This window comes from Grus americana, chromosome Z (genome assembly GCF_028858705.1).
Source record: "Grus americana isolate bGruAme1 chromosome Z, bGruAme1.mat, whole genome shotgun sequence".
Lineage (NCBI taxonomy): Eukaryota > Metazoa > Chordata > Aves > Gruiformes > Gruidae > Grus > Grus americana.
In genome coordinates this window covers 20476068-20502859 of record NC_072891.1, presented here as the reverse complement: position 1 = coordinate 20502859, position 26792 = coordinate 20476068, and the positions used below count along the sequence as shown (strand labels likewise).

Below are 26792 nucleotides of genomic sequence, written 5' to 3'. Positions count from 1 at the left end.
TGGAGATATTCAAAACCCACCTGGACACGATCCTGTGCCACCTGCTCCAGGTGATCCTGCTTTAGCCAGGGGAGTTTGGACTATATGATCTCCAGAGGTGCCTTCCAACCCCTACCGTGCTCTGTGATTCTGTACGATACACCGAAAAATGACAATTATGAAGACGTATCAATATCTTCTTGAAATTATGCCACAAGCTGATTATTATCTTTGCAGAGACCCATACAGCTGAGAGATTAATTTTTTGCATTTTAAGAAAGGGCAGAAATAGGCATTTTACAGATCAATGATGGTGATATGAAATGAAATTTAGGAAAGCGCTCTCTAGGAATAACACCAGTTGTTCTATAAAAAAGTGTACCAAAAATGTTAAAGTATTGTAATGTCCAACCTGTCATTGTCACTCGACATTATGAAAGTGGAATAACTGCTCAAATACCCAATCTATTCGTGTATCCCTCTCAAAACAGGATCACATTTCTAAATGAATATGAAAATCTAAAATGTCTAAAGGTTGTATTTAGTATAAATTGATAAAAACTTTTCCAGGTGCTCTCAGTTTTATTTTTTTTTTGTGGTTCACAGCATTAGTTTGAAAGACAAATTGTAAAAGGTCAGAAAGAGTACAACTCAATGCAAAACAAATCAAGTCGAAGAAGCTGGTGTTCCAAAGCACATCAAAAGGCAGCCCTAATTTCTGAGATGTACTGAGCCCACTTCATGCATTACTCTTATTCAGATAAAATAATGGGCAAGGAAATCAGAAGTGAGGAGAGAAAAGCAGAATATCAATAGAGAAGGCAATATAATCGGATGGAAAAGCAGGTTATTACTTACCCTGCAGAAGCTAAGAGATGTTACAGGGAGACCCTACCCAAACCACCCAGCAAGAACCTCACCTTTCTAATGATCCCTTAAAGGCTGTTATTTTTATTTTTTTTTTACCTGTCACTCCCATGCAACTCAGAGTATGCAGCTTTCTTATGGCTGCTAAACAATTCCTAGACAGGCCTCAAAATATCTCTGTATCTGTTTATTTTTACATCTTGTGATACTAAAACAAATACTGAGATTTAAGGGAAAAAACCCCTGCTGTAATGAGTCAGTGACTTCTGAGCCCTAGGAAATGGCAATGTAGCTATAAGTGAGAAGTCCAGAAGCGAGTGAAGCAGCAGGAGCACTGACTCAACCAAAGCTGCGTCCCATGCTCATTTCAGAGCATGACTTATCTAAATAAGCAAGGGCTTTTAAGATTAAATCAGTATTGCTGTACAATACTGATATACAATACAAAACAATTGCAGAAATTGTTTTCTCATCCTTTCTTGGAAACTAAAAAAACATTGCTATAAGCAAAAGCAGCTTCCAAACTATAGATGAAAAGCCTAAATGCAAACTTTACCCTGTCTTCCCCAGCACAACGCAAGTAATAGCCAATCCATCCAGGGTAAGGCTCAGCCTCCTCATTCATGGTAGGCAATAGGTATTCCATTCTCTCACTCTTCTTGTGCAGGAAGGAAAGCAAGCCTTTCTATTCCTATTGACATTTGTCTCTCCTTTTTCTATCCCCATGACTCCTATATCTTTTTCACCCCTAAAGTCTGTAGTTATGCGCAAACAAGACTGATGATATCAAGCCTTTAAATACTGTGAAAATAAAGTCTTAAAATTACTACATGCCATGCGTGTCATACTGAACAATCCCCTTTTAACACATTTTACTTAGAGTTGACTCTCCATCTCACTTATTTAACCTGTCATTTAACAGAGTGAATATTTTGGTAAGAATTTTACAGTAACAGCTTCTTTCCTGGTAAAAAAAAATAAGTGTGATGGAGTTTCCTGCTTAACTGCTGCTGTATGAAATGGAAAATACAAGTAGTTTTATGACTTATCAAAATGATAAAACACATGACAAAAGTTATAGCGTTCATGTGGAAACTTCTAATCCTAAATCAGTTATCTGGGGATATTTTGTAGACCTAGTGTTTTTTCAGTAACTCCCTCAAAAATAATTTCCTAAATATAAACTCAGTGCTTATTCAAACACAAGATGCTGTATTTAGTTGAATTTTTTTCAAAACTTCAACTGGGAAACAGTTTTAAACTGGGAGGAATTAGAGGCAAAGGAACAAGAAGATAAGAAGATACCCTGCAGTAAATAGAGTTTTAAAAAGCAGCAAACAAACAGGAGAGACAAAAGCAGTACAAATTGCAGAGAATGATTAAAAACACAAGAGAAAGGGAAGGAAGCAAGAAAGCCAGCATAACCCTACCTTTTTCAAAATGCAGATAAGTCAATAGCATATACACAACAAATATCCTCTCATTAAATACAGAGAAACTATGAGCCAAACCACTGTTTCAAGAGTCATGATGCAAAAAGACAATTACTGAAATCTACCAAGTATTTGTGAAACAGGAGAAACACTACACAGAAAGCCAGATATAAAACAATCGAGGGAAATAAGAACAGGAAAGTAGTTCTACTCCAGGTAACTTAAGGAAGGATTCAGGAGATCCTGGCTCTGCTCAAGTCAGTCCACATTTCCCAGCAGAGCTCAGCCGTGGGAACTGGCTGCCCGGGGGGGAAATTGGTGAGCTGCTTGTACTGCTGGATGCTCCTGCAGTAAAGATCCATTTGTTTTAGAGACTGATATGGGAGAACTGAGAAGAAAAAGAAAAGCTACCTCCTTTGCCTCACTACTGGCACATCTATCTGGTAAAAAAAACAAAACCAAAAACCCCACCCCACACTGAAAGTGAGCCCTGACAGGTATAAACACAGTGCAAAAAATTACTTCACAGCTGTTCAAAAGAAGGGGGCATTTTCATCCAAATTAACTGAAATCAACCAGGTTAGAACAGACAAATATGCATGAGCAGCAGTGCCAATATATATCTCACAATGGGAATTTACAAAGGAACGTTTTCTCACACTAATGAGCTGAGGCCAGCCCGAACATGTCCAGTGTTACATAGGATTGTCCTGAGATATTTTGTTGGAAAGGAGGTAAGACAGTTGACTGGCTTTTGGGCTCAGTCTTACTGTGTTCTGGCAAGTTCTCAGAAATGAGAAATTCCCTTGTTTTAACAGAATTTTTAAGGTATGGATTGAACAGTGCTTTTTCACTGAAATCGTCCAGCTTTAAAACTTCATTATCATTTTCTTCATTTTTAATCGCAGACTGTTGGGATTCACATAAATCATCTTCCAGCATTTCCATGGGTTGGATTTCCTTCGCTGGTGTCAAAGCTGAAGGCATTTGACTTCTGATATCTTGATCAGTAATTATATAAGGCATGGATGGTGAAAAACATTTAGCAACTTCATTTTCTTTGTTATAGAGTATCTTTTTATCTCCATTAATTGTGCCTTTTGTATTAATATCAGTACATTCAGAAACATGGTTTTCACAATTCATTAGTAATGATCCTTCCTGACTTTCTTCAGGAAAACAATGTTCCAAAACACTTATGTCTTCAAAATCTATGGTTTTAGCCTCAGATGATGCTCCCTTCAAAAATGAATTATTCTGTCAGTACAAAGAGATAAATTGAAAAGTTATCTACATAATGTATTAGGTTATTTTTTCAATATATAAAATATTGCCATTTGAGCTCTAGTTTGACTTTTAATTTCAAAAGTGCATTAACAAAGAGTTCATGTGCATTTCAGCTGGGATGCAGTTATATGTGAATGAGTACTAAAAATGACAATGTTATTCTGTCCATTTGTTAAACACTTTTCTATTAGGTTTTCTGTACTTAATAAAATAAGGAGTTTCAATGAAGGCTTGGAATCAGGCTCTGACTGTTTCCATCTTTTCCACTCTAACCAGCCATTTTTCAGACAAGAGCTTAAATCCCCTTCTCCACAGATTACGCTTCCTATGTAAACCTGATGAACTCAACCTCCTTCAAGTAAACATCAAAACTTTAATAAGGAATAAATATCCAACAATAAAAAAATACAGGAATGTGAGTACGATAATGTACCAAATCTTACTATATGTTGCAGTACATTTTTTGTGGAGAAGGGAGGAGATATCTACATGTGGGAATCTGACTCAGTAGACTCAATAACCTGAGCAAATTTAATTGACTTGATTTAATAAACCATGCCCACCAATCACTTTATAACTTCAAAACGTTATTTCTCGTTATAAGAATTAAATTAATATACTTCATAAAAATACATCTTTTCTATTAGTTTGAAATGAAATTAAGAACATTTTATAGCACTTAAACAGAAGAATGAAACTCAGTTTTTATTTAGTCACAAAATGACTGCCAAAGAAGGACTTGTCTCCATTAGATCCTTTCTTTAACACATGAAATTGCAATTATTACCATAGATGCATCAAGAGGCCATTCCACTGCAATGCTTTCTGCAGGATTGGGTATATCAGGCCAGCAAACCTTTTTAAACCTATCATTGAGAAAGGAATTTTAGTCAAATGATGAAATAGATTATTAAAAATAAAACGCACAAATCTCCAGAAAACCCAAATACTGATAAAATATCAAACTTTCACAAAAGAAGTCTTTCCTATATAACACAATCTTTTTAATTAAAATTGTTTTCCCTCACAGAGTTTTTATTACAAAAGATCTCAGCAAGTAAAAATCTTGGGTTACAGAGACATTGCAGAAAACTTACTAATGCACAAAAGTATTTTTTTTAATTATTATATAGTAGATCAAATAATAGCATGCCAAAATAAGGCTGTATACAAAACCTGTTGTGATCATGTTTCAGGGTGGTTCAGAGAAAATCCACCTCAGGTAAACTTTGCTCTAGGGAAGCAACCCTAGCACTACACCAAACTAGAGCTACACTGAGTTCTTATGTTAACAGCAGATAAATGATGCTCACTGACACTGTAGCGTTTAACTGTCCAATGGAGTAGCGAACAGGAAACAAAATGAATCACTCATTGATGCTGGGTATATAAGTAAGTGCATGAAACCAGGCCATAGCTTGACTTTTCACACTGCAATTTGATCTACACAAGAATATTAATTAACACTCAGCTACATCTCAAAGTATTCTCCAGAATCAAAACATAGTTTGTTACTATTGTAAAAATTCAGAATACAGAACAGAGATGAAGATGTAAAAGAGTTGGAAATTTTACTTACTAATTCAGCTATACTTATTACCTGATGCTTTCCCTGACAACAATCTTGGGTCTAATAGCTTAGAACACCCCAAAACAGTTAAGATTTTTAACCTTCTTATTAAGCTTCAGTCAAACAACCCAGTCACTTTTCATGCTAAAGAGAAGCACATTTTATAAACTTAAAAAATCCTCACAGCCATCTTTGGCATGTTATAGCATCCCTATGATCTGAAGAAGCAATTTAAAATCTGCCAGGGGACATCTGTGACAGCAGATAAAAGGATTATGAATTGTGCATAGATATGGATCCATACTCATGGATCAAGCATCCAAATGCTTTCACATGATGTAATTTCTAGTTTCTTCATGACTTCTTTACAATTCAAAGGAACTGTCACAAATTAATGAAAGTAATATTAATGTAGCTAAGATAAGCAATAGGGGTTATGTGAAATGTGTTCTAGTGGTGTACTGGCAGATATATTAAGACTGCCTGAGAAACTTTATTTTTGGGTTATTAACTTGTCAGTAACTGATTTAAAGTATGCTCCCCTCACTTGATTGGCCATGGAACTGCAAATGGCATGTAGTGTTTCCATAAGCTGACGTAGGTGATATATAAATCTGTTTCTCCTACTTCTTTTGTTCTGATTTACTGCACTTTCTAAAATAAATGTTTATTTTTGGACTATAGCATGTTAACTGCAGTTACAGGATAACCTGTATACTTAGTTATTTGTTACTCCAATTGCTTATTTTCTTAATTTGACATTGGTTTGGAACCCAAAAAACCATAAGATATATAAAAATTTGCCTTTTACAAGTTCAAATTAACTGATTACATTCAGTTCTAGAAGGCAGAAAAATGTACTCACGTGTGTTTTTTCAAAATGCATGTTATCCAAAGGCCTAATAGAAACAACATGCTTAATCCAATGGGTAGAGCAATGAAAATAACATCTTCTTTATCTTTGGCAGGGGGGAACCAAAATAAAAAAACAGATGTTTAATTTCTTCATGTATTCCCTTAAGACAGCTAATTATCAACATCCAAGTCACCTAATTAGCACAATTCTAGAGAGCTCTGTCAAAACTGGCCAACATTACTCAGAATACTGTATGATACCCATTGTATGCTGTGTCAAAATATGAGTATTTTGAATCCAAGAAGTCACAGTTACTGAGCCAGAAAAGCAGCTCATGATGAGACTTCTCAGGATATCTCAGGAACAGAAGTATCGCATTTTAGAATTTCCTTTATTTAACAGAATCACACAAGAATTCAAACTGGAGGAGACATCTGTAGGTCACCTCATCCAGCTTTGAAATTAGTATTAGGTTGCTTAGGGTCATGCCAAGCCAACCTTTGAAAGTCACCTAGGATGAAGAGCCTACCACCTCTCTGGGCACCTGTTGTTTTATAGTTGCCTAAAGCTGTCACATAGTGCCACTTCTACCTGTTACTACTGAATAAATAGAAAAATCAATGCAGGTTTTAAACACATAAAAAAATACAGTTACTTTGACTGAAACAGTGCACAGATTTCTAAGCTAGCTTCCAAATGACAGCAATAGAGACCAGACCTCAGCATAGTCTAACTTAGTCTTGCATCTGAGTAGCAGATGAATTTACAGGCAAAAAAATTAGCTTTGAGTCCCATGACAAATTTAAGGATAGCTCATGCACATTTTTATATTTCAGTTTGGCCGCAACTATGACAATTTATGTACATATTGAAAGCATTCTTCCAGAAGCAGAAATGAGGAAGTGTCTGAACTTCTGACCTACAGCCATCATACCAACCTCCTTGCTAAAATCTGGCTAAAACAAATAGTAAGAAATAAGAAAAGATATTTACACACACACATTGGCCAGAACCTGTGCACTCATTTATTAGTTAAGTTTATATAGCAGAAGAGATAGTATTCCACAGCTTTATTGACAGCAAAATAAAGATTTTGGGGTTTCACTCCTAATCTTGAGGTTTTAGTCTATGAGATGAACAGTGAAATTGAGTTAAATTCAGCTAGTGTGGGTAATTATTCCTTGTTTTGTTTAACACTAATTAAAAAAATAATTAACAAATGCCTAAAAAAAAGTCCCATATTTCTTACTCCCAAACCTGTTTTTTAAAAAGTAATAACTAACCTGGAATATTACTTACTGAATTTCAAAGTCTTGAAGGTTTTGGGCTCTCCATTGGTTCCACCAGCTTCATTACTTGCCATGATATAGACAGTATATTGTGTATTAGCCTGTAAGGACTTCAGTCTGTATTGCAGAACATCAGAGTTCACTGTTTCATCTTTTTGGGAGAAGATTTATATCAATAAACACACAAAATAGTGTTATATCAGGGAACTGTACACTTATTTAGCATCTTTTACAATGATAGATCACAAAGTATTTTAAAGACAACTTGAAATACAAAGCGACCTTATCAGTCCTTTGAGAGAGTAAACTTAAATTACCAATGTTTATCAATGCTACTTAAAAGTTTAAGGCAAAAAAATAAACTATTGTATATTTACTTTTAAAAATACACACATATTTTTGGCTAATATTAAAGATAAGCAAATTATGATCTCCTGTAGTTTATTTTATCATTGAAAAATAGTGCTTTGAGAACTTTATTTCCTGAAACCTAGGGCTTAGAAATTTAGAACTTAAAATACTTTCTGCAGCTTGTGAAATTTAATTATATTTCTAGTAATGCAGTTAGACACCGATCTTCAAAAAGAATGCAGCCTATCAGCACTAGGATATCACTCCAATGAAGTCAGAGGAAAGCCAAAATCAACAGGAATTTTTTCCCCAACTTTCAAAATGCTTTTCTGAATAAAACACAATGTTTCAAATATCTTCTCCATTACTGGAATTAGCATGATGTGCTTACTTTTAAGGGTTTTTTTAAATGGGGCATGTATCATAACATTCTATGTCTACAAACAGTATTAAAAGCATGCTCATATTACGAAATTAAAGTCACTAAGACATTTTCTGGTGCATAAAGTCAAAGCCAACTCATGTCATCATTCAGTTCGGTCAAGAAACACTCAGGAAATAGATATGCTGCAGTATGCCCTGAGATTAAATAAACTAGTTTCTCTGAAATCAAGGAGGAGAAAGTGAAGTTCTAGAGTTAAAAGGCCAGTGAAGTCACTTTGGCACAAATTCCACGTTCTATTCTTACCAAAAAGATGTTACATCAAAGAAGCCTCAAAGAAACATCAGTACAATAGGGTTTTGCCATTTAAATTTAACTCCCTTGAGTTGCTATTTAAAACTAATTTACTAAATAAACTAATCTGAACCCCTAAAATGGGCACAGCCTGCTTTACGTTAGAAGTAATATGAAGACATATGGCTCTGTAACATGAGGCTGCATGAATTGAGGATGACCCCGCAACAAAGCAGTCAGCATTAAATTACTCAGAAACCAACATATCAGGAAAGATTGCATGTAGAATCTGACAGAAATAATCAGCTTCGTCTTTCTAATTTAAAAGTTGCCAAGAATACTCTCGCCCCGGCGTTGAAGCATTGAATGATCCAACAGCATTCTTCATAAACTATACAGGAAGAACAAATTTAGGTCACTGAAACACTTCTCATAAAAGATTCTGCTAAGGTTTAGGCTAGATAAGTTCTGAATAGATAGGATTATACTGGCACCTTGTATGGATACTACTCCTGAAGTAGGAGATTGAGAATACACTCAAAAAGTTATGCTATCAGTCTCCAGAGCAGAAAAGCAACACCAAGCACAGAAAATCAAGCATGCTTGAAGGAATTAATCTAAAAACTATATCCAAATAGTTTGGGCAGTTTATTTTAGCTTCTTGGCTATCATTTACTATTTTGCTTTTATTATAAAAATTGGCTATCGTTTGCTATTTTGCTTTTCTTATAAAACTGACTTCAAAAACATTTTTTACCAGAAAATTTCCACTATATTGTTCCAGAGGACTTGGGAGTGGCTTTCTTCCAAAGACATGCACGGAACTTATAAATTCACTGAGCCCTCACAAGGTTCAAATTCATTAATGTCCACAAGACTATGACTCTCCAATGTATTTTAGCTCCACTTTAGGCTCCTCTACTTCTTCATTACTTTTTCCATTGGTTTCAGAAGTGTGTCACAATGGAAGAGAGATTTGAAGATGGAGGAAGACTAGTACATATGTAAAAGGGGAAAACAGCAAGTATCTGACAAATAAGACTCTCTAATTTGGCATAATCCTGCAAATTTTATTTTTTTACTGTTAACAGAGAACAATCTGCAAAAGCCCTCTCATATGAGTTTCCATCCTGTTCTGGAAAGGGATAAGGAATGATAGTGCTGCTATATGCTGACTAAAATTTATCACCAGGAAATCCATCAGATTTGCATCTGAGAAGCAGAAAGGACGATGTGGTCAACAGTCATGGCTGTACTACCATGGGTAGTACGATACTAATAGTAAAAAAGATTGGGAGCAAGCAATGCTGTATGAAATTTCAGAACAAAGAAATTGAGCAAGAATACATGTGTAGTATTAAAGCAGGGACTATACCTCATCATTTCAATTAAACCTAAAAATTTTTTTAATCTTTATGTAACTCATATTTTAGTACCACTATTTTCAGACATATTTATAATATACAATAACAAAGCGTGCTAGTAACTATGAAAATAACTATATTCAGACAGTAGATTGTCATAACCCTGTTGAAAGCATGAATGTTTAATGTATACTTACTCAACTCTTTTCCATCTTCAGGTTTATAAAATATTGTATAGTTAGTGATAAATCCATTTCTTTTATCCTTTGAAATCTCCTTCCATTTTATTATAACTTCATTTTTCCCTGGAATGCCTGTGTCAGCCACAGGTCCTTCTGATGGCTCTACACAGAAAGTGTTATAAATTAGAAATAGTAGTAAAATAGTCTAAGTACCACAGTGTTATCCATCTGTGTTACTTCACACATACCAGTGCAACAAACAGATAAGTAAATATGTCATCTTAGTGCTCCAATATAGCCCTTAACTTTTCTCACATTTCTTAATGTGTGATTTCTTCTGATAATACTTCCCCTCATCTATTCTGGCGTTTGCATAGTTCTCAGTCTTACTGCATCCAAATAGCTCAAGATCATTAAAAGGCTCTATCCTCACAACATCAGAGAGAGATCAGGAGGTAAAACATCCTTATGCACTCACAGGGGAACTCAGGTGCAAGGTCACCATGTATGCAGGGTGTCTCTGGCTGAGCTGAGATTCATCCAGCACCCCCAGTCTTTGCCCATTACATCGGACAAAGTCTTTCTGCATAATACAATACAACCTCTCATGCATTGCTCGAAACTTTCAAGCAAGACTTCTCTGTGCTTCAGTTTTAAAACAAATACCTTCCTTCCCATTCCCTGACAGCCCTTAGTAGGGTCACAGTTTCCTATAAACAGGAAAGTACTCAAAGTTCTAATTGTGCTAGTAAGTATTACTTAAACATACAATATTCCATTACCTCCTCCTGGTGATTAATGCTGTTTAGTAGTGCATTGAAATATGTGTGCGTGCACACTTACATAGACCTATATACGTGCACACACACAAATTGACATTTTCACCTGAAATCTTAAAATTACCAGTAAACTACATTCTTACAGTTGACTGTATAAATCACTGAATTCACATTAAACTTCTACCAATACAGACACCTTCCTCCCCACCAAAAAACACTGTTTTATCCACAGTTTCTATCCAATAGCAAACATCATGGTTTCTTACCATTTTTTATGTGAGGGACTGCAAATATTTTGTTACATTAGAAAATATAACAGAAAGCAAGCTTTTCAACCCGTCCATTTTATTCTGTGAGTAGAATTTCCTCATATACTAGGACTGATAAATGCAGTCAAACATTAGTCTAATTATATATCTAAATGAGCTGTAACATTTGAGACAGAGCCAGTTTAAGAAAACCTGTTTCATGTTTGTAGCTATACTCTTCCCAAGTGCTTTGTATACAGTATGTAAACTTTACAACAAATGAGTGGATTCAAGCAACAATGTACCTGTATCACAAGATAGAAATTTTCTTTAATGAACAATTCAGTAACTGATCTATGGACAGAAATCAGGAAGCCCAAATCCTGTTTTTTTTCAGGATCTACATCTCTCCTTCAGGAATGCCAGTACCAAATTCCTCAAAGATAATACACCCTGACAGACAGACTACAAAACACCCTTCACATTATTAGTTTAAAATACGTACGTTTTTCTTGAATATAAGCTTGTATGGAATATGGAGCTGCTACTTTATTTCCATAGACAGGATACACTGAAATGTTATAGCATATAAATGGTTTAAAGTTTTCTGTAAAAGAAAAAAAGGAATATTTACATACAATTCTCTATGTGAGATTAATACAATGAAAGTAGAATAAATCACAGTGCAGTTCTAAATAAACCGTTACAGGCCTCTATTTTCTTCAACTTTTTAGCAAGCACAATATATATTTATTGGCTTGAATGCTCATTACTGCCTTTACCATAATGAATTTTATTCAGTAGTATTCATAAGAGCACCTGGTGACCGATTCATTTTTCACTAGAAATACTTTGAACAAGTAATTATACTTCAGCCTTATACAGCTTCTTCATACGAAGTCACTTATTCATCTCATAACAGTTTAAGGTTTTAGAGGAAGTTTTTGTTTTCTAATAATCAATATAAAATGACAGTTCCAGGTATATTTTTAATTTCACATATCTTTAGGTTTGCTGCTCTGCAGAAGAGAGTTTTGTCTCATGCATCAAAGAGCTTAAAAGGCACAATGGAGCCCCAGCTCTTAACTCTACGCTGATGATGCAGTTATGCCAACTGCAGATTTGCTTCTAACCAGCTTGACTCAAAAGTACAATTGTACAAGTGAAATCTCTGCAGTAGACTTTCATATGTTTCAAGACATAGTTCAAGTTTCTGGAAATGAAGTTTTCAACCCTGAACAAGCCAGCAGCCAAGTAACCAGCAGGGTGCATCCCCTACTTACGCACATCAACATCTGTGGCTTTACACCCCATGGGATGAAAACAGTGTAAGGTTTTCCTCCTCAAGCTCTGCAGCTTGTTCAGCAAGAACAATGGCTACCAACAGATCCCTGCATTATATCAGCTGCTTTTTCAGTCCCTTACACCTTTGCAACCCAGCAAAAGTTATGATGGCCCACAGGTCTTCCTTAAAATAATTGCACAAAGAATGCCAGAATCAGGCCTGAGTAACAATAAGTCTGAATCTGCCTTGGCATTTCTAATGTGACTGGTGCTTAGGGTAAAAAAAGATCTCCTAATAATGCTGAGGAGGAAAGTTGGTTGGTTTATATATTGAGAAGAGCTATAAACAGCATTTATTCCTCATAGTAAATTGCTGAAATAGTGCAATTTTCAGCATAAGCCTCGAGACTCACCCATCTCAGTTCAACGTGTAATAAACTGCTCTTGAATTTTACTTCACGTACATTATTGTTTAATTTGTTTTACTGTAGCACAGAAACAGTATTTAAATCACTATTACGTGAGACAGTAAGACAAATTTCATGGGCAAGCTAGCTTTATTCATCATTAATGAACCAAGTGTTCCTTTTCACTTTAGAAAATGCAGGGTACTTGTTTTCTGAAAACTTTGGAAATTCTTTTTCTTTGATGTAGGATTCAAAAAGATCCTTATATGAGCAAGAACTACTTCCAAATTTGATAAATTTAATTTCACTAATGGAGAATCAAAGCACTAATAATCCAAAATTCTCTTATTGCATATATTGCATTAAACATTTTCACCATTATTCCTGTGTTTGTAAAAAAAAATAAAAAATCCAAATGTATAAACCAAAGCAGATGCATTTATTAGCTAAAGGTAACGTGCATGGGATATTCACATCAACATCAACACTCACAGTTTTGCCTTTGCACATATCTCGAACTCTGCATATTGTTTGGTTTTTCATTGAAACTACATACACAGCCAAAACATTACTACTTTGAGAGATTATCTGCTAAAAAAAAGTGAGTTTCTAAAAAAAAAGAGCAAGCAGATCCTCACCTATTTGTCAGTACACCATAAGGCCACTGAAACCTCGTAGAAATGCCTTAGGTCAAAATACAAATGTGATTATGTGATTCTTAACATGCCAGATTGACCAATCACTCCACTTGCTTATTTTGAAGTAGAAGTCTCCCTCAAATCCTCTTTCAGGTTTCTTGCTCTCTAACAGACAGGAAGACACATGATCTTTTCCTATCTTCAAATTCATTCTTTTGGTTCTAGATTTCTGTGCTAAAATAGTGTGCATGTGTCATAGGCCTCCCTAATGGAAGATTCATGGCATAAGATCGAACCACAGAAGTGCTTAAACATGAAATCTGGAGCCTAATCTTATATGGCAGCAAACATCATCCTCCATGTTGCATGAAAATTTGAGAGAGTTAAAACTGCTATTAAATTACATGCAAAGATTTCAATGAAGCATGTAATACTACTGTTATATTTTTAAACGGTCTGAGGAAAGCTAGATGAGTTCATCTTGTTTGTTCTTTCCAGTCTACCTATAAATAGATATGCATAAATACAGATATATATATATATATGTACATTGTTACAGCTGTAAATGATAAATGAACATACTTCTGTTAGTTTTCCAGTGTGTAGAATTTGATACATATTGCCACGATCTACCAAAAGGATCCATCTCCATTTCCTCATACCACTCAACTACATATTTGGTTACTTCTGGTTCGGAGGCTGTCCATTCCACAACCACTTCTTCATTTGTTCTAAAGGTCCTCACTGTTTCAATAATCTGAGAAGCTAAAAATTTGACAGAAAATGTCAGCAATTCTATCTTCATAAAAACTGTAGCAAGAAAACAATCCAGTTGTAGAAAGCTGAGATTGCTTCTTCAGAAGAGTATGGGACTTAGTCAAGGTTAAAAAAAAAATTTAAAAGTTACTTTATACCTATGTTCACATGCATGTACTCAAAATACTTTAAAATGAAATATACAAGAATTCTTACAAAGAAAAGGGACAGGGGCATTGAGGACATGATACTCAAGGAGATTTACACATACAGAATCAAAGACCAGTCTGTCTTTTAGGATCTGAATTTTACAGTTTGTAAAATTTTACAAACCAATTTACTAACAATTTTACACGTAATACACCTAAGCAAGTTTTGATTGAGATGACAGAGGCAATAGGAAAACAGTAAATCAAATCAGCAAGGTCATCAATGACGGTGAAGCAAAAGTGAACCATCAACCTGCAGAACAGAGGTAATGAAAGTCTGAATGAAAACCCAACCTGGCAAAGCAGAGGGAAAAGATATGGGGGGGGAAAGCATGTCACAGCAAGGAAAAATCAAAAAAACATTTATCATCGGATACAGAAGTGAATCAAGAGGTAGTCAGCTACCTCCAGGACAAGAAGACAACATTACGTCTACATATACATTTTTATGAGTAGACTGGAATTGAGCAATTCCAAGGGGACACTTGCACTTATTTCATGAACAACTGATGTAGGAGAAGTGATTCGAGTCTGCCAAATGCCATTTCTATTGTGGATCATGGGTAGGCAGCAGGATGTTGCAATACAAGGCTGACAGAAATACCAGAATTAAATGCAAGAGCCAAAGAACACAACTGTTGTGCTAGAGCAGACCTACTTTGGGGTACTTTGGGAATGAATATGAAATGAGAGTCAACATAATGTTTCTCCCTGCTTCCATTGACGCATCTTAGGGCCTTCTATTAAACACATCTTTGAATCATGTTGTTAAATGCACTGCAATAATGCCCCGTGGTAACCGATTTTATGACCTAGTAGAGGGATGAGACAGAATCTGGTGGGACTCCAAATTTATTTGGGAGGTCAAAGCTTTAAAAACCAAAACAAAACCCACACCAAAAAGCCCTCAGAAAGTAATAAAATAGAAATTCCAGTAAGACATCAGAAAGTGCTGATATCTTAACAACCATATCTCAAAACAAAAACCCCATCAATAAACGTCTATAACACAAACATGATATGTGATAGTAAAATACAACAACCAGGTAACACTGTTCTAGTAAAAAGTAATGGACTACACAGCTTTGTAAATAATACAGTTCTATATATATAGATCGATGACAAAAGTCCTTAGCACAATTTTGCTTCCACTGTAACAGAACTTAAACAGATGTCAGGAAGATCATTTTTTTGTTAATGAGAAAAATATATCACAATATTAAGAAGTCTTACTTTTTTCATCAGTGGATGGAATCCTCAAAATAGCTTCAGGAGAATTTCCAGCAGAGTTATAGGCAGTGATAGATATTATATATGCCTCTTCATTTAAAAGTAAAATAATTTTCCTATCAGTAGAGATGTTTGCCATTTTAAATGCAGCATTGTTTTCTGGAAAATATTGTATTTTGTAGCCTAGAATTCTCCCAGAAGGTGGAAAGCTGTTTAATGGCTATTAAAAAAATATGCAGTAATAAGTGTTTCACAGTGTTATTTGTATAATCAAAAGTATATACTGTATTAAAGAGTCCAGATTAAATTACAAAACAATTATACTATATTTAAAAAAGCAAGGTACTTTCTTCAATCCCATCTTCAGGACAGTCAGCTGCAACAATTTCGTTGAAGGAAAGGTTCAAAAGTCAAATACTAAGATTTGAAACACGAAGAGCCTCTGGTCACTCTACTAGAAGATTAAAGTGAATTTAAACACAGCTTTGGTAAGCCATATTATTTAAGAGCAGTTGTTAGAACTTTCAATAAGATTTTCTAGTGATCTGAACACAATTAAACCCTTCCTTTCTGCACAGATTACAAAACTCTATTTATCTACCATTTAGTAAATAAAAGCCTTTTCAATTCTGCTTTTTTTTTTTCTGATGACAGCAAACCCCCCAGCAGTTATACATCCTACCACACTAAAATACTTCAATGCAACATCAGCTGCAGGATACCAATATGATTAATTCACAAAAAGAGTATATACCTTCCACATAAGATGTACAGATCTAATTCCAGCTGAGTGTGAAGACTCAATTACCCTCCACAAATCCACTTTTTCTGAAGGAGCTATTTAAAGACACAAAAATATCTTGAAATTTGTTATTTTAAAAAGATAGTGTAATATGGTAAAAACAATCAAAAGGTTACAAAAATACAGTCTGAGACCAACTCATTAAAAAGAACTTTTTCCTTGTGTAATGTTTTTTTCCCCTATTTAGTACAGTTTCTCTCTTTCCATAAGTTTCCTTCTGCTTTCTTTTATTTATTAAGTTCTAGAGGAGATTTTCTAGTCTGGTTTTATAACTGGCAATTTAATTTCTCTACTTATAATTCATTTTATTGGACATACTCGCTACACTACATTTCTGCTGCTATCCTACTTAGCAATGTTCAGTCTGTATCTGCACTCTTAAATTTTCCTCTCTTCACTGCCTATTCACCCATTTTCTTCCTTAGCCCTATGTTGCCTGTATCACCTTTCAATCTCCTCCACTCCTTGCTCGTCTTTCAGTTTTCCCTCTTCTATATTTAAACAAAATACACGTGTTCTGTTTAAACAACAGAATGCTAAATTCAATAGACTGATAATATCCTGAAAATACAGTTTTCTTTTATTAAATCCTAATGCCTGAAAGCATAACCAAAAAATAATTTACTAGACGGTTAGCCTACCTTTCTCTTCTGTGCTTGCTGTTTTCCCTCTACTCCATTCACTCCAGAGCACTGACTGATCACTGATACACCGAATGGCAACAAAATACTCTGTGGAATCCCACAGACCTGTGAGATTGCATGATCCTGTTTTCTCTTGAGAATTCAGTGACACATTGACAAATTCCTGAGAGTAGATACATGAACAAAAATTATTTACTCTATAATTGCATGCAGATATATGACTTAGTTTTAAAAAGCCACAAAGGTGCAGTTTTCATGTTTCCCACCTCACTCCTCAAACTCAAAATTACTTGTTTCATATTTCATTTTTCTATGTAGCATCTTCATTCTTCCTGTAAAACTCTAAGGTTTGAAAAATTTGAGCCAAAATTGGGTCTGTACTGACGGACCTGTGGCTTGAGCTGTGTGCAGCACGCATGCAATTCTAGAGTCGCTGTGCTGGCACAGGGGGTGCTGGATGGCCGCGCTTCCCACTGATGGGAAGCAACTGGGTATTGCTAAAATCAATATCACCATGATGTCCTGAATACAGCTCCACCTCACAGCAGAAGCATCCCTGGAGAAGCAGTGATCACCTACGGCTTTGTAAGCCATCTGGGTACTTGTCCTTTTCTTGTTTTTCTTTTCCGAGATACACGGTCTTCTAGCTCTTAGCCATATAACAGAGTGGCTGTAGGCCATCTCAAAGATTATCAGCATATGATTAAAATGAAAACACCAATGAAAACACAGAAGATTCTGGTACCAAGAGAAAAAAAGAAGATGGAGCCTTTGAGTGGTGAAGGAAGACAAGTGCATGAGAAATAACTGATGCAATATCTTCTTGAAAAACTAATGACAAGGTAATTTCCTCATCTTAAAAGGAGCCCACTCACATCTCACTGATGGCAGTCAGAAGCTAGATTGTTGTTCCAAAACAAAAGGTGAAAGAAAACATGAAAACCAGGAATTGGAGTTGATGTATCAACTCAACTGGACTGACAATGGGAAGTAGAAGAAAACAACAGGAACTATACAAAGATTAAAGTGTTTGTACTGAAGGACTGATTAATTACTACACCAACATTAATGTCTTCTCTTCCAAATTACAAAAATTAATTACTAACAACTCTCCTCCTCTCAAATTTCAGATGACTGCAAAGACACTAAAATAAATGTTCAAGCTAGCTAAATTCTAACAAGGTCAGCAAAGCTAAGTTTTAGAATAAGGAAGATTCCCTTGTGGGAGCCAAATTGAAGTAGTAACGTCATGTAGATTTACAACAGGGCCAAAAATCTGTGAAGAAATTCTGGTCTTCCACCAGTTGAACCTTCCAATGAAAAACAAACCAAACTGTAACAATAGAAAACGCAGGCACCCACTCCTTTGAACACCATAATGGCAAGTGTTCTGCCTAATGAAACTGAAAATTTTAGTCCTTTCTGATCTCAAGAAACTCATTGTCAAAAATAGGAAACTGTTTCTATCAGAATGAATTCAGGGATCTACAAACCACTGCTAGGTGACAGACTCTTTAGCCAATCTGCAATAAAAAGGGCTTCAAAACTATTATCAACCTCCTGCAGAACTTGACATAGAATTGCAGACATCCCAAACTAGCTTTTAGTTACTTGCCAAAATGCTGTTAGCAATATTTAACTATAATTAGAAACTTAGTACATGCAAGTAGAAAAATAGGTCATCTGCTTTTCACTCAGTAAAAACAGTTCACAGCAAACTATATAGATTGTTTTGGCAGGGAGGCTTAAAAGGTCAAGAAAATATCCATCATTTGCTCAAAGTTTTTTGGTTTTTTTTTTTGCATGTTTGTGCAGACAGAAAAACAGCTCCTATATCTAACTAACCTGGCCCATTCTTAAATTTGGAAGAGGGAATGGTAAGACTGCAAAGAGAATCACTTCCATACTGAGGAGCATTGGAACAGGCCCATCTGAAAGAAGCAAATGACTAAATACTCTTTTTTCTATAACAGTTCCATTTAAGTGTCAGAAAGACAAACTCAGAAAAATAACTTTCCTTATTTTCCATCTTGCAAAATTTATGCTTTAATTCACTTGAAAATTAATATATCACTAGTCCATCTTAATCCAATTTAACTATTGTGGTTGGGAGTAAATGCTGTTTTCATCACCAGAATGTGACAGGAAAAAAAATATTTTGCTGTGTGTTGAATCCCTCAGCCTAAGTCATCCCTTAACCTTTCACAGAAATATATTCAGAAGTATGGTAACTACCAGACATTGCCCAAAAGGAAGAGAACAATTAAACCTGGACAACAAAACAACGATCTTATGATCATGCATACCTAATTATGCTCTACTAAAATAACAAAGCTTTAATCATTATTTCCAACTACTGCTGCCTTTTTTCTATTTAGTCTTTTGTAACATTAAGAAATTAGTCACAAAGAAGCTAACGTTTGGAAGAAAATTTATGTAGCTTACCAAAGAGTTTGAATACAAGTTTCTGTATTGAATCTGGCAAGTCGAATCTTGTGAAGGGATAATCTTCTCAGGCATTTTCCAGGTTACTGTAAGCAACTGTTTTATACCAGTGATTTTTTTAACTGAAAGTATTTCAGGAGGTTCAAATTTCTCTAGAATGGAAAAACAAAAACATTAACAGGGGAAAATGCTTCTATAAAAGTTCTGAATTGCTCCATCTATGCATGTGCCAAGAGGTTTAATTACTATCCCAATAACATACATCCTATCAGAGTATTGATATGATGGTCTATTTTATAGACATAACGCTACATATGGGAAGTTACATATAAGAGAGATTGCACAAATAACTGATTGAACACTGACAAACCTGCTCTCAAACAGATGTGCAGATTTTTTTATGAGCACTGAAGAATACTACTCAGAGACAACAGCAGGGGGAAAAAAAACTAAGCAGAGCTGGGATGCCAAAGTCAAATCTGAACTGCAGATGAGGGAAGAATTCAGCTGAAAAGGATTTGAGGGGGGGAGAAGCACAAAGGAGATGATGGGAAAAGAATGGATTAGCACTGAGAAAAGAGATGGCTGGTACAGAGGATGCAGAAAGTAATGAGGAGCCACGGCAGGTCTGAACACAGGCAGTAAAGGAGCGTATGGCTGGAGACCTGATGGAGTGCTGCAGCAAAAACAGTCGGTTAAAAGAGTTGTTGATTAACTACACCAAAATGAACAGAGAAAAATGCAGCACTGCACAGAGGGAGAAGAGGTAGCAAAAATATTACTAATGCTCCTGAGAACTGCAGAACAGGTATTTTTTTTAACATTCCTAACCAGAAAGTAGAATAGCAGAATAAATATTCATTTACAGCCAGATATTGCACTGACATCTAGTATGAAAATAAAAAAAAATTACAAAAGTATAGTCCAAGTACCACTTAGTTTGACAAAAAGTTTTAGTATAAGGCCTTTACATGTTAGTAATTGAAAACTTAGTAATTTATAACGGACATGTCAGCTATTAGCTTAAAAATATTGTAGTAGTTAGACATTTCATAGTATGAATACAGCACACTATCATTTTTCACTACCTTTTGGTAAGACCCAAGAAATTCCTGCAGTACCACCAATCAGTTCAAAGAATTTTACATAGAAAGGCCATCAATTAAGACATAACAAGAGATGTGCTTCAACTGAACTGGAAGCATCCAAATTTTGATTTAAAAAAAATTGGGAAGGATGAAACATTTTATTAAACCCTAAATATAATTTCAGAGACTTCATAGCTTTAGCTAACAATTAGAATTAGATGGCACTTCAAAATGGAAACTAATTTAAAACCAAATGAAACCCAAATAACAGTTTCAAAACTATTATACTGAAAAATTATTTTTTCATTATTTTCTTCTATGTAGACCAACTTTGATTACACTGTTTCAGAATTCCCTAACCTCTATGCTACAAGGAGGGAAAAAGAATTGGGGAGGGTGCAGTCAGCTCAACACACACTGCTTTATCTTTAACTTTTTTTTTTTTTTAAATTACCTATTTTTTCCATAGGTATAGGAACACAATCTGATGAGGCTTCACCCAAAACATTTTCAGCTTTCACCTGAAAACAAAAAGCACTACTATATGGAGCATTTGGATAATAAAATGAACATGACTCTGTTTTGCTTTGGCAGGAGGCCACTACATTTGGAGAAGTCATCCTGAAAAACAAAAGAGAAAAATATAAGAAGATAGAAATTAGACGATTTTCTCAGAATAACTCGAACTGATTTTTGAGTTACTATTTAATTACTGTTTATATGTTTTTGAGGTTGCAGGACATTTTTACCAGTGAACATCTCCTTAGATGATATGTTTGTGCAAACGAATACTCTTTCCTAATTGCACTGCTCCTACAAATGCATATAAATAGCCTGCACAGACTCAATTAATTTTAATTGCAATTAGAAAGACAACTTTCCAGGAGCAGTAATGAAGAGTAAAAATGCCTTAATGGTGGATCCACATGCTATAATTATTTTAGATTAAAATCTCAAAGAGAAGTGAAACCGTGTAACTCCACACAAGAGCTCCTTCAAAACTACAGATAGATAGATATAGCCAGTAACACATGCCACATGGAACAGGCTTTTACTCATCTTTTAAATACAGAGAAAAGAAAAGCCAAATTGTACCACTGCCAAGCTATTACAAGGTAATTGAAATTTGGCTGATTTCCCTGAAAGAGCATACTGATAATATGCTGTCTTTACAGCATATACTTTCATAAATAGTGTGGGATGAAAAACTAACAAAGCTTGTTTCATTGTACATAAATAAAAATTCATATATGGGGCCTGTGTTAAATATTTCAGATTATGCAGTAAGCAAGCAGATCATTCGTGTAACTCAAAAAACAGTTTGAGGCCAGTATTTCATGAACATTTTTAAGCTAGTGTAAGCCTGCACTGCTGCGAAAGGAAGCAGTCCTACCTTCCCTAACACGCATAGCTGTTTGTTTCCATCCACAGCTCTCTGCCCCCTTGTACCAATGCTTTTGTAGTCATATGGTAAACTCAGCTGGGGAGTTATCTGGATTAAAATTAATGGTTAGATTTTACTGGAAATAGTTCTGCAATCCAATTCACTGTGTGGTTAAAGAAGAATTTGTGCGGGTACAGGAAGGAACAATATTGAAATATTTTCAATAGCTGTCCTAGTTTATAGTTTCACAAACTCAGCTAAGTTATAAAACGTAGAAACACTAGAAGGAGTAAGAGAGTTCCACCTAATGAAGGCAGAAGCCTAAAATGTCAAGCTTAAAATGGAGATAAAACTAAAAATGTTTCCTGCCCTATCATTTAAATAAAAAAGATACCATATGCTAGCATAACTTACAACAAGAAAATGTCTCCTTTAGAATCTGAATTCCTTCCAGTTCTCAGGAATAATTTTGGACATTTTAGAAAACTCTTCATGAAATCATATCACCGAGAGTCTTGATTAGGCAGAAAAAGAGCACTACTGATATGATATGAGCACTACTACTATGATATGAGCACTATGACGAAAAACAGATTGACAAGTATACTTTGGACAAAATCTGTGCTATCACGTTCAAAAATGTATCTGAGATCTGCCTTGGAACAACACTGATTTCACCATTTCCACTGTAACTTATGAAAAAGTCAGGTCCTAAACAATATTTAAAATTTAATGGCAATTGAAAGAATCAAGTAATTATGCTTCTATAATGGGGTCACTAAAACACTAAAAAGCATGAAACTACATAATTTGTATTTGTAAATACAAATCCTCAGATGCGAGCAATCCAAAAAATACAACTAACTCTCAATTCTTTCACTGAAACCTTATGACTCCAAAGTTCCCTAGGTTAAACCCTACTGGTCTCAAGCAGAATAACAGGGTATGTGAAAGTTTTAACTGGGAATTGTAATAGTAATGTTATTTCAAGGAAACAAGTGAACATCAATTCTGATGTAAAGATTTGTCTACTGAATATTGGGTTGAGAATGCTCATCTCCTTTATATAGAGTACTAAAAACGTATCAAATTATAACATTTTTAACCATTACCAACCATTAATTGAATTTACTGAGCAAATGCCATGACCCTGAACTCCATGATGTTTCCAGGTTTTCTTTGAAAGTAGTCAGGATATGAGGGGAAGGGAGCTGGTGGTCTCACCCAGCAAGACAGTTCCCAAAGCATCCTATACTTACATTTTCCGGTAAAGAGTATAGTTTGTCATAAGATTTGTTTCTCTTCCTGAAGTCCAGGTGCAGTTAAGTTCAGCTTCAAAGTAATAAGTGCAGGAAATATTTCCTGGTGTGTCTGGTGGAACTACAACAGCAAAGGTTAAAAAAAAAAAAATCCAGTAAAAATAACGTACAACTGATTTCATTGGTCAAAAAGCAGATTATGGCAAACTTCACTAAGTGTCTTGCATAGGACTTCAATTTATAATTTCTTACTGCCCTCAAAACTCCTCATAAAACCAAAACCACTGTTTCTTCCCCAGGGGAGCCAGGGAGATATTCTCCAACTACTTCTCAGAAGTACTGAACTATGTGGGCCTGAAGGTATTTTTGCAGTAACTCATTAACTATATTGAGCCAGTACATACATTGTCCTGAACCTCTAACTATACCTCCCGCAACATGTCTGTAGCTCAAGGCCAGTCCAGAGAGTAAAAGAAAAACAAAGAAACAGCACAAAAGTTCAGGAAAAGGCGTTCTCTGAAAGATAAAACTCCTCTTGGTTCCCTCCCAGAATGTCTAACGGCATACCCTGTGAAAACCCCTAATCTGAGAAGCCTGCACAGCCTCAGAGTGCAGAAGACAACTTCCCAGGAAACATATCTATATGACCTTGAAGAGATCACTAATTCTGGACTCTCTTTATCTTATAAGCAAGATAGCGCAAAGTAAACAGTCCTCTGCAATCTCTATAGTCTGAAGTTATCTATAAAAATGTACTGCCCTTACAGACTTCTTTGTTAAAGCCAGCCTTTTTCACTCGATAGAAGAAATTGGAATTGAAAGGAAAAGAACTGCAGCCAGTGAAATAGACCAGTTGAAAATGCCCTCTCTCCAAAATAGCACTTCTCCATCCCACATAATATAACACTCAAAAGATCTTTCTTTTATTGTCAAGTTTATGGCACACTAAACTTTGCAGACAGGCAATACAGCTTCTGCAGGTTTTTATTCCACAAATGTATTTTTCTGCATTTATCACTTCTTTACTAGAATGGGACCCCCAGGCATACAGTAGTATAATCTGAACTTCATCTGTTCAATAAACTAAGAGAATTTGTATACATCTTCATCCTGTAACCTTCTCCATAAAAGCTTGTAATTAAAATTTCTTTGGAACAGAGGATTAGAGCAGAATTACCCCCTTGAGAAAGCGAAAGCTGGCTAAGCTAGACAAAAGACATAACCAATGGGACAGACCCAGTACCCTGTGAACTCAATAGAAAACCTCCACTCACTTCCACTGGCCAAAAGTCAGGGTCAGAGAGGTTATGGACCAGTGTCAGTAAGGAATGCCTGCAATTTCATGCTTTATTTCAGAAAAAAAAAAAAGGAGATATTTGAATACAGTTGTCTTACAATGCCACAAACTAAAAAAAATAAATAATTGTTTTAAAAGTAAAATTTTTACAGTAAGTTATTAAAAATGTTCAACCTAAATTTTCCACATTTCTACTTACAGCCAGATTTAACTTCAGTGTGAACCAAAAGTTGTTCCTTGCCCAAGTACTTAGTGAAACATTTCACGTGAGCTTTGCTGTAAGTGAAATTGTGGATGGTTATACTAGATACAGTCTCATTCACGATGTTGTAGTTTTCCTGAGCAATCAATTCATGATTCAATTTCCAGATGATGTGGCTTGCATTTCTGTGAGGCGTGTAGTGTTTTCCAAGAACACAAAATAGTTTCAGGGTGGATCCTCTTTCAATTTCAGGAGATGAAGGAAAAATGTCAGCATCTCTGATGGAGTTTTCATCTAAAAACAAAATCAAAGATATCATATAACCTAATTCCTTTTAAAATATCAGTGGAAAAATGATAACATTTTGTTGACTATAGATCATTTAATTAGATTTTTTTGATATGGAGTTCAAATAAAATGCTCAGTTAGTCACTTGGACCAGATATTACTGTTTGGAAATTCAGTACACAGTAATTACTATATAACCATAGGTATTATACAAGAATGATGTTTCTATACCTTCCCAGAAATAATGGAGAAATTTCAACTTGTTTTTTAACAGCTGAAGATGAAGAACAGAGACTCATAGCTATGAAATCTATTTAAAAAAAGCATTCTTATATGTAAAAGGTATGCGTACCATTTAGATGTTACCATTACTAAATACTATATCAAAAAATACATCAAACTACTAAGTTTAAAATTTACAACTAAGATCAATATATTTCAATATCTCATTAGCACTTTTACACTCATAGAATTTATATACCCAGATAGAGTGCAGGATTTGTATACAAAATGCATTTAAAAGGAAAACACAGAAGGCAGCTGAATGAATGAATTCAGCAACAAAATTATCAAACAGTGCATGAATCACCCATTAGAGTTCTGCAAGGAGCTATCCATTTATTTTTTTGCTGCTACTTATTTTGTGAAGACAAATTTCATAAATAAATCTGTTAAATAAAACCAAAAAACCCCCCAACTTTAACAGACAGAATTTCTTTGCTAGAATGTAGGAATGAAAGGGAATCAAGCATTAAACTTTCTTCCTTGTTTTCTGGCAATTCTCTCCTTTTTGGGTGTATTAACTATAAAGTGCTTTCTATGTTTTTGTGTCCTTTTTGTTTCAAAGTAATTTCTTTATGTTTCAAAGTCATACTAATGGCTATTTTACACTCTACTGCACAAATTTTACTGTATAGCAGTTGTAAGCAATTACCTGAACCAAAAAGAAACTGATACAGATGAAAAATAAAAGCTTGGCAAAAAAATAACATTGTTCTCCATCCAGATCAGATTCCTCACAGCTTCACAACTAGCCACGCAAACATGCACTCCAGTGCAAGGAGAGGAAGATGAGAGGTGGAGGGACTGTGGAACTACCTGCTCTTCCAACTTCAGCAGTTACCTGTGCCGGCCTAAACTGACTGTGGAGCTAATGCATTTAAAAAAATAAAATAAAATCAACAGTCACATATTGTTAGGTGACTTTTAAAATGAGGAATGAGAACATTAGTAGTAATTGTATGAATCTCTGAATAGGTAATATTTGACTTAAAATAGTCCAAAAGCAGCAGACAATAACTGCATTTTAAGTATTCCTGTGTTCCATAATTTGTTCCATCAGCAGATCTCCAAAGTTACCAGCCTTTACAACCCAAAAAGAACTGAACTATGACATGACTTCCAGAAGCAGATTCCCTACTTTTTTAAAAATACTTTAAATACAATAGAAAACAAATCCAGGCTATCATGACCACAATTAACATTCCGCAAGAGGACATCAAGAGTGCCATAAATATATTTTTCTCTCTATACTGTACACTACTTAGTCAATCACTTACTACTATTTTTAAAATATCTTTTTTCGTTTTCAGAACTCTTCAAAATTTCATTTGGAGAAGGTCACCTTTTAGAAAACTTCTTGAGGCAAGACAGGTGCTAATAATCAAGAAACGTACCTGCTATAGAGCTGCAGAACAGGACGAACATCACAACCAAACAGCTGAACATTTCCTTTTCGGTAACTATGGGCAGGAAATGCTGTCATAAAATAAAAATGATATACTTTGAGTAAAGATGCCCTGTAATACTTTGTAAGCATTTGTATAAGAGTTAATAATGCTATTCAGCTTTTCTCACTTGCATTCAAATTAAGTATTGCTTTGTCTAAGTTGCTTTCCTGCATGATAGGAGAAATTTGATGCAGTTTTACTAAGATAAGTGTATACGTTTCCTATAAAGAGAGAGCTAAGTGCACCTG

General features: G+C 35.1%; 1 protein-coding gene across 3 annotated transcripts in view; it reads right to left on the bottom strand.

Moving 5' to 3' along the window:
* Positions 1 to 552: 552 nt before the first annotated feature.
* IL31RA (interleukin 31 receptor A) overlaps positions 553 to 26792 on the bottom strand; it is a 36953-nt gene continuing 10713 nt past the window's right edge. For 2 of the 3 annotated variants that reach the window (XM_054810571.1, XM_054810569.1), the window contains exons 2-16: positions 26491 to 26572; positions 24524 to 24820; positions 23028 to 23148; positions 20839 to 21005; positions 19297 to 19448; positions 16849 to 17014; positions 16160 to 16242; positions 15409 to 15625; positions 13793 to 13975; positions 11387 to 11488; positions 9870 to 10016; positions 7292 to 7432; positions 6002 to 6095; positions 4354 to 4432; positions 553 to 3536 (exon numbers count right to left, since the gene is read on the bottom strand). In XM_054810571.1, the coding sequence (XP_054666546.1) occupies positions 2940 to 3536; positions 4354 to 4432; positions 6002 to 6095; positions 7292 to 7432; positions 9870 to 10016; positions 11387 to 11488; positions 13793 to 13975; positions 15409 to 15625; positions 16160 to 16242; positions 16849 to 17014; positions 19297 to 19448; positions 20839 to 21005; positions 23028 to 23148; positions 24524 to 24820; positions 26491 to 26542 (2598 nt within the window). In that variant the 5' untranslated portion in view covers positions 26543 to 26572 and the 3' untranslated portion in view covers positions 553 to 2939. The remainder of the gene's footprint in view (positions 3537 to 4353; positions 4433 to 6001; positions 6096 to 7291; positions 7433 to 9869; positions 10017 to 11386; positions 11489 to 13792; positions 13976 to 15408; positions 15626 to 16159; positions 16243 to 16848; positions 17015 to 19296; positions 19449 to 20838; positions 21006 to 23027; positions 23149 to 24523; positions 24821 to 26490; positions 26573 to 26792) is intronic. The other variant, XM_054810570.1, reaches the window with a different exon arrangement.